The sequence below is a fragment of the Neophocaena asiaeorientalis genome, unplaced genomic scaffold (genome assembly GCF_003031525.2).
Source record: "Neophocaena asiaeorientalis asiaeorientalis breed wild unplaced genomic scaffold, Neophocaena_asiaeorientalis_V1.1 scaffold82, whole genome shotgun sequence".
Classification (NCBI taxonomy): domain Eukaryota; kingdom Metazoa; phylum Chordata; class Mammalia; order Artiodactyla; family Phocoenidae; genus Neophocaena; species Neophocaena asiaeorientalis.
In genome coordinates, this window is record NW_020173068.1 from 9,198,036 (window position 1) to 9,206,825 (window position 8,790).

An 8,790-nucleotide genomic window follows, 5' to 3' on the forward strand; every position below is an offset into this window, starting at 1 on the left:
TGCGGGCCTCTCACTGTTGTGGCCTCTCCCATTGTGGAGCACAGGCTCCGGATGCGCAGGCTCAGCGGCCATGGCTCACGGGCCCAGCCGCTCTGCGGCATGTGGGATCTTCCCGGACCAGGGCACGAACCCGTGTCCCCTGCATTGGCAGGCGGACTCTCAACCACTGCGTCACCAGGGAAGCCCCAGGGAGAACTTTCTGATTCACTACACAAAAGGATGGCACGCTAGTGGGTAAGGAGGTGTCTCAGTCAGCAATTCCAGGCCTCACCCCCTGACACCAGACCAGCCACCGTAGCTTCTCCCTCAAGGTTTTCTGATCCAGCTACAGGGGGTAGGGAGCAGTTGAAGGATGGTGCATTCAGAGAAGGGGGAGTTAATAATGGAATCTGTAGACAAGCCCACATTGTTGACCACCCTGGGACCCAAGTGTCTGCCTTCTGGTGACCTACCTGAGGAAGCTCTGATGGGCCCAATGGCTGAGTTGCATGCAGAGAGCTGGGTCCACTCAGCTGCCCTTCCCACGGTCCATCAGGCTGGGTGTCCGGGAAACTTAGCAGCCTACAGAGGGTAGGGTATATCCCAGAGCTGTGTGTCCAATACAGTAGCCATTAGCCCCATGCATTTATCTCAATCTAAACTAATAAAATAAAATATTCAGTTCTCTAGTTGTACCAGCCACATTTCAAGTGCTTAGTAGACACCTGTGGCTAGTGGCCACCATAATGGATAGCGCAGACATAACACACTCCCATCCCTGAAGAAAGTTCTATTGGACAGTGCTGCCCCAGAGGAGAGACATCTCAGGTTGAATTATAGAGGCAGAGTACTAAGAAAGAGGCAGGTGAGGGGTCTGATCTGCACTGTGCCAGGCAGACCCAAGCTGGGCCACCATGGTCCATGGGCCCCACACTCTGTGAGGGAAGCAAATGAGAGAGAGGAAGGTGTCCAGGCAAGGGTGCAGTGGGGGCTGGAAACGTATCTGTGTCTTGTTTAAAGGATGTTTTAGTATGGGTTCCTCCAGAAGCAGAGGCTGAAACAAAGGTTTAATGGCAAGTAGTTTTCTGGGGAGGTGATTCCAGAAAGTACCAGAAGGGGAGTGAGGAAATGAGACAGGGAAAGTGTGAGTGCTCAGGCAAGCATCCACTGTGAGCAAGTGGGGCTCCGTCCTACCAGGGAGCTCTGGGAGCCAGTGTACAGCACGTACCTCAAAGTCATCCCAAGGGCTTGGGGAGCTGTGGTTTTGATACATTAACTTCTACTAGTCATTGGCTGAAGGCTGCTCCCAGGGTGTTAATTTGCTAAGACTTCTGGTCTGCTAAGTATGGAGACAGAAGGCCTTCCTTACCTGTGGAAAGTCCTCAGGCAAAGAGATGCAAACATGGGGCAGCTGGAAGTTGGCTGGAGCAGACTGAGGCGGTAAGACTTGAAGGATATGGTCTGGGCACCTGGAGAAGACCAACATCCTTAACCCCCAGCCTCATCTCTCTCTCTCTCTCTCTCTCTCTCTCTCTCTCACACACACACACACACACACACACACACACACACACACACACTGCTTGCGTATCTCTCATCATGCTGGCCTCTTCCTTTTCCTCAGACTCACCCTGCTCCCTCCCACCACAGGACCTTTGCATATGCTGTTCTGGGAATGTCTGAAGCACTCTTCTACTCTTTCCCATCCCTTTTCATCTAGTCAAGTCCTAATTATTCTTCAGATGTTGGCTCAAATGTCCCTTTCTCTAGGTAGCCTTCTCTGAGGGACACCCCACCCCCACCCCAGGACAAGAACAAGTCCTGTTGCACACCATCCCACCTCCCTGTCCTGTAAGTGTGTCATTATATATTCGTGAGGTTAGTTGATTACCACTGTCTTCCAGTCAGACTGTAATGAAGGGATCTTGTTTGTCTTATTCACAGTGACACACAGTAGGTCCTCAAGAAATATATGTGGGGTGAATGAATGAAAAATGAGTGAATGAATGATTGAATTCCAGTCCGAATGACTAGGACTCCCAGTATCCAGAGAGAATTTACTAGCTTAAGACCCCAGGAAGAGGAAGAGGCTAATTAGCAATTCATTAGTATCTGTTCTCACTTCCTAGTCAATGCTAATCACTTGTTTGTTTAAAACAGGAAGTTCTGCACTCATTAAATCCATTAGTAAATGAAAACGTTTCTCAGGGAAGTCTGGCCTCCCACACTGGAGTGGAAATTCTAAGGCCGCACCCCACCCCCACCCCCACCCCCCGACTTTGTACAGACTTCACAAAAGTCAGTAAAGCAGGTGCTAGCAAGCTGTAATTACCCTGGGAGAGGACTTCAGTCCTCCTTCACAGTGGGACCTTAGGAACCTGCTTCTTCAGCCCTCTGAGCTCAGTTTCTGCCCCTGTACAACAGACACATTGTATCTCATGGCTAATTGTGAAGATTAGAGGGAGCTGTGGCGCCAGGAGTGTCAGCTCACACCTTGGTGTTATCCTCCCTGATGGCCGGTAGAGGGTCTATTTTGAGAACATAGCTACCTGACTGTCCTGAACTCTTTCCTTCTAGTTAACAACCAGGCTCCTCTCTCCTCCTAAGCAGCCCAGCTTAGAGGCTCACAAGCCATGATGTGCTCACCCTGGCCTTGCATTAGCTAATTTAGTTCGCACAGCAAATCCATTATTAGCTGCATTTGGCAGATGTGAAAACTGAGGCTTGCAGAGCAGAGGCGCTGGCACATGGACTTTTCTCCTCCCCACGCTGGGCTGTCTCCTCCAGGAAGACACCTCTGCCTCGAGGCAGACTGGGCTCTCTCCAGTCTGTTCTTCATCAGGTGTGTCTGCTGGTCCTGGGTCTTACTCATCCTCCTGTTCCCAAGGACCTGATGCTCTGCAGAAATGGAACATCTACCTGGGTCCGGGCATTAACTACATACTAGCTTCAGTGCTGCTTTTCCTGCATTAAATCACTGAGTCTTCACCAAAATTCTACAGGCTGAGCTACTATTATTATCCCCATCTTACAGATGAGGAAACTGACGTGTCAGAGGGCTGGAAAGTGCATCAATGGCCAAGGCAGACTGCCTTCAGAGCTCGTGCACTTCACCCCACAGAGGACTGTTCTGCTTTCACAACAGGCCTCAGGAACGGTGGAGAGGAGGGCTTGGGGGTAGCCTGGCAAGGGCGAGCTCAGCCCTCCATCCAGTCAGAACCCTCAGAAAAGCCCCAGAGAACAACTTCCCTGGTGCAATGCTACCAACTCATTCCTTAGGCACCTACTGAGTGCCCACTGGTAGTAGAGTTGTGTCTGCCTTTGGGTATCGAACAGATCAGCCTCCCTTCCCGAAGTTTCATCCTTCTGTTCAGCCTTATTGTTTACTGTTCCCACCTCCCATTCACATGAGCCAAACACCATACGTGCTGTTCCCTCTTCCCAGAGGGGATCCTTCCCTTTGCGTCTGGGGGGCAAATACTGCAAAGCCAGTTTGGACAGCCTCTCTTCCATGAAGCCTCCCAGTTTCCTTTCAGTTCTACCTCTGGGTTGCCACTCATACCTCTAAGGTATCATCATCATCATCATGACCCACTCCTACAGAGCACCGCCCAGGGGCTAGGCCCTGAGTCTAGCACTTTATTCTCACCATGCTGTCAGGGAGGTGTTATTTTTATTCCCATTTTGTCAAAGCTCGGAGCAATGAAGAGACTTGCCCAAGGCAGCAGGGTCAGAAGTCAAACCCAGGCTGTCTGTGTCCAGAGGCCATGCTCTTAACTGCTGCTCCCAACCTCCTCCCAATCCAAACTTTATTGCTGCCTTCTCATGATGATGGTTTTGTTTAGCTCTCCTCTGAGCCTGGCTCCTAGGAGACAGAATTTATGTCTTTTTGTCTCTGGGCCCGGCACATAAAAAGCCTCGGAAAATGCTTGTTGAACGGAATTGAAGTTTCCAACCTGAAGATTTTGAATTCTGTTGCATAAACCTGGTGTAACTGATCATGTAACTCATCATTTGATGTTGGCAGCCTCAGGTTTGAATCCTATCTTTGTCCTTTATTTGGTGCCTTTGGGCCCGTCACTGGGCAGCTGTCATCCTAACAAGAGGAAGGCACAAGCCACAGCCCTGTCCAAGGTGCTGAAGGTGCAGTCTTGAATGCAACCCCTCCACGAGGGAAAAGGCTGCAAGCTGGACAGAGCCTCACTGGGGGCTGGGGCAGAGGGCACTGTGCAATGCCCTGAGAGCAATGAGTGTGAGTCCTAAATTCTGTCTGGGCAGTCAGGAGAGCCTCTGAGGCTCGACCTGCTTCTCTTGGGGTTCTGAGGGCTCAGGTGAGCCGGGGCACGGATGGGAGATGGTTTTTCTGCATTCACACAGGGGCTGTGGGGTGCCTGTCTGTACAGCACACAACCCATCCCCTGAAGGGATCCTCTCTAAGATCCCTTTTCTTATTTGGCTTAAGCAATACCTCCTCTCCCCCCAGCCTGGTTCCCCTTGAGAAATGCACAGCACAGGAGAGGGAGCCCAGATGATGTTAGACTCCTATCACCAAAATGTGAGTTTACTATAGAATTATAGACTCACAAACGTCTTATATTTTAATAACTTCTTTGTGAGTGAATAAGTTACACATATATATGATTTAAAAATGTGAAGAGTAAAGGGAATTCCCTGGTGGTCCAGTGGATGGGACTCAGCGCTTTCACTGCTGAGGGCCCGGGTTTGATCCCTGGTTGGGGAGCTAAGATCCCACAAGGCATGTGGCATGGCCAAAAAAAAAGTGAAGAGTATAAAGGGTACAGTGTGAAAAGATTTCTCATCACTAATCCTGCTACCCTTCCTAGAGGTTGCCACTTGAGTGTTCTTTAAGAAAATTCCACACATAAAGTACCCCTGTCCCTCATAAATAGTATCAGTGTTCTGCTTGCCGCCCTCTTTAATAACATATCTTGGAGATATACACAGAGAACCAGCTCTTTCTTTTTAAAGGCTACTTGGCACATTACACGTTAGTAAGACACTTATTTAGCCAAGACTCTCTGGATGGACTTCTAGGTTGTTTCCAAACTTTGATTAATGCAAACACTGCTTCGATGAACTCTTTGTTCCTCATCTTTGCATGTGGACAAGGAAATTCCTAAAAGTGGGACTGCCGAGTCAAAGAGTACGTGCATTTAAAATTCTGATAGCCATTGTTGGTTTATTCATTTTATTATATGGATGGACCATAGTTCATTTAACTGGTCCATCCCTCCCTCCCTCCCCAACCCATACTCCTGCTTTCTTTTTAATTCCATATTTACTTTTAGGAAATAGTTAACATTTCATGACTTTTGATGTACCATTTGTTCAGTATTGTTCACTAGAATTTCTCTTTTGGGGGGGACCAAGGGGGTGTTTCAGTCTCTTCTGGATGGATGTTTAAGTCCTATGATTAGGTTACTTCCTATCTTTTGCTTCCAGTCTCTTGAGATATTCATGTAAAGCATTAGGCATAAAGCCTGATACATACTGGGCATTTAGTATTTGTGAGTTTCTATAAATCAGGAACAACCTCACAGTGACTTGCCTGTGCATGTACTCCTTTGTGCACGTGTGAGTATTAAATTATTAGAGGCAGAATTGCTGGTCAAAAGGTGTGTACATTTAAATTTAGGAGATATGGCCAAACTGACCTCCAGGGAGCTTGTACCAACTTACATACCTGTTTCCCCCAATACTTGCCAACACTTTATTATCCAATCACAGTTTAGGAGATGGTGCAATTTTGGAGACCAACAGTTTCAAACCCTAGCAGACAGGGAAACTGAGACCCTGGGGAGGAGGAGGGACTGCCCAAGGTCACCTGTGAACTGTGGCACAGTTAGATTCCCATTTCTGGCCTCTCCGTCTTCTTCTAGGGAATGGAGCAGTGTCCAGGGTGGAATGTGTGAGAGCACCAGGTGGGGTCCATGAGGTAAGAAAGGATGTGAAAATGGGGTGGAGGGGAGGTGGGGTGCACCAAGGTCTGGGTCCATTGCACACCTCTGCCTTGGGGAATGTAACATGTTTTATTTCTTGTTATTTTATTATTATTATTTTTTGGTTGTGCCGTGAGGCATGCGGGATCTTAGTTCCCTGACCCCGGATGGAACCCATGCCCCCTGCGGTGGAAGCGTGGAGTCTTAACCACTGGACCGCCAGGGAAGTCCCATGTTTTATTTCTTGAAGAAACTTCTGACTCTTCTCCGTTACTTCTCCTTATCTCCACCCCCACCCTACCCCCCAGCATCTTTTCCCTTGGAAACAGCCTCAGAGATTCTGAAAGGAGTTTTCCTTACTTCAGAGCCTGCCTGTGTGGGAGGAAGCTGAGGACGTGAGGGTACTGACTGAGAGAGCAGGTTGAGACCCAGGAGCCGTTGTGCGAAAAGAATGGAAAATTATATAAGGAGGGAAAACGGAAGCAGGTGGTGGAGGCAGCCATTCATCAGTGCTTTTTAACCCTTTCCTGCTGCAAAAGCGGGCAGCCCCAGATGCTGGGAGATGGCTGCAGTGAGAGACGTTTTCATACATGGCTTGTGCCTAAGGCTTTGAAGGGTGGTGGGCACCACTCCCTCCTCGCCCTTTGCAGGCGGGCTTTGCACTCTGGGTAGAAGTGTCAGAAAAGGTAGAACAGCTCCTAATCTAGGAGGTGATTCCTCTGGGAAATCAGGCTGCTTTTCAAGTGTAATTTGAAAAGTCGCTGCCTCCAAACTTCATTGGGGGTGGGGGAGGCAGGGGGGCAGAGGGAAGAATGCCATTTATAAAGCAATCAGTGCTTCGACAGAGGCAGCCATCACTCAGAATTATATTCTGAAATTTGGCCTCTCTTCCTTACTCTGGAGGAAAGGCAACATGGGCACTTTGCTTCCAGTCAAGCCCGACACAGAGGCTGGGGTAAGTCACACAAAGGGAAAGGAACCCTGCCCTGTTCATCAGAGCTGGAGCTGCGGAAAATCATTTCTGGGCTTCTCAACTCTTCCGCATGAGCTGGAGGAAGCCTCATGAGAGGTTCCATTCATCTCACTTCTTACTTTTAAACTTTAAAGCACATATTTATGTGCCTCAAGTTGCCCATGAACTATGGCGTGTCAAACAGTTTGGGGTTGATGGAAGAGGTACATTTTCTCGTCCTGGGACTTTCAGAAACACAATTTCATCACCAGGCTCTCTCCCTTCCAATTTCTCCTGTATGCTGCCACGAGATGCATATTCTGAAAACGCTTTCAGTGCATTACTCACCCGTTCAAGAACCGTCCAAGACCTCCCCTCTTGATCTCTTAAGTCTGGGAACCCCAGGTTGACAGTCAAGGCCCTTCGTACATGTGGCCTCCGTGACCACAACGTTCTCACACCCACCATCCCTAGACTACTAAGCCACCCTTGTCACTCACCACAAACATGGGGTGGTGAATGCCTGTCATTTTGGCCCCTCTGCACCCTGCAACACTTCTCCTGGTAACCGAATGCAGGGCTTCCTTTTGGGGGAAAGCACCGCACCCCAGTTCCCTCTCCATATGGTTTGGGTGAGCTGACCTGACACCTGCCTCCAGGCCTGCTCATGAGAATGTAGATCTGGGCTTGGCAAACTAAGGTCCCAGGGCCAAAAGAAAAAGGCCCCCAACCTCTTTTTTTTTTTTTTCTTTTGCGGTACGTGGGCCTCTCACTGTTGTGGCCTCTCCCGTTGCAGACAGTGACCATGGCTCACAGGCCCAGTCGCTCTGAGGCATGTGGGATCTTCCTGGACCGGGGCACGAACCCGTGTCCCCTGCATCAGCAGGCAGACTCTCAACCACTGCGCCACCAGGGAAGCCCTCCCCAGCCTCCTTTGAAAGACTCCTGAGCTAATAATTTTTATGTCTGTAAAAGGCTGTAAAAAAAAATCAAAGAAGATGCCATAGAGAACCTATGTCCACAAAACCTAAAATATTTGCTATCTGGCCCTTTACAGAGAAAGTTTGCTGACACCTGCTTAAATGCACAATGCTTGGTTTGGGGCGGGGCGACGGAGGGGTTGAGCTCAGGAGAGCAAGTCCCAGGACTTGAGCTGGAGCCGTCAGAGGGACGTGCACACTCTCCTAACTTTGTTCAGCAGAAAGAACATAAGTCTGGAACTCCTGGTGGCCATCTTTGACACTTTACAGAAAGAGGCTGCTGGAGAAGAAAGGCAACACTGGGGGAAGCAGAATCAAAAGACAGACTGGCTGTGGGACCTGGAGCCAGTTGGGCTGGTTGGTCATGCGAGCCCAGACATTTCTTTCAACTCAAGCCAGTTTGAGTTGGGTCTCCTGTCAGCTGCAAGGGTAGGAGTTATGATGAGTACAGATACTGGCAGGTATGGCCGATGCATTTGGGCATCTTATTACCTTGTCTGGAATGCCCTTTATCCTTTCTGCCTGCCAAAGAGTCTGCTTGTCTTGCCAGGATCTTTTTTTTTTTTAGTTTATTTATTTTATTTTATTTTTGGCTGCGTTGAGTCTTCATTGCTGCGCGCAGGCTTTTCTCTGGTTGCAGTGAGCGCGGGCTACTCTCGTTGCCGTGCACGGGCTTCTCATTGCGGTGGGTTCTCTTGTTGTGGAGCACAGACTCTAGGCGCGCGGGTTTCAGTAGTTGTGGCATGTGCGCTCAGTAGTTGTGGCTCACAGGTTCTAGAGCGCAGGCTCAGTAGCTGTGGCACATGGGCTTAGTTGCTCCGGGGCATGTGGGATCTTCCCGGACCAGGGCTCAAACCCATGTCCCCTGCATTGGCAGGCGCCACCAGGGAAGCCCTCTTGCCATATTTTTTTCCACCCA

The 8,790-nt window shown here is 49.5% G+C and overlaps 1 protein-coding gene across 1 annotated transcript in view; it reads right to left on the reverse strand.

The window, feature by feature from the left end:
• Positions 1-212: 212 nt before the first annotated feature.
• Positions 213-8,790, reverse strand: part of TTI1 (TELO2 interacting protein 1) — a 54,722-nt gene continuing 46,144 nt past the window's right edge. The window contains exons 9-10 of the mRNA XM_024743095.1: positions 1,349-1,448; positions 213-561 (exon numbers count right to left, since the gene is read on the reverse strand). Of these exons, the coding sequence (XP_024598863.1) occupies positions 532-561; positions 1,349-1,448 (130 nt within the window). The 3' untranslated portion in view covers positions 213-531. The remainder of the gene's footprint in view (positions 562-1,348; positions 1,449-8,790) is intronic.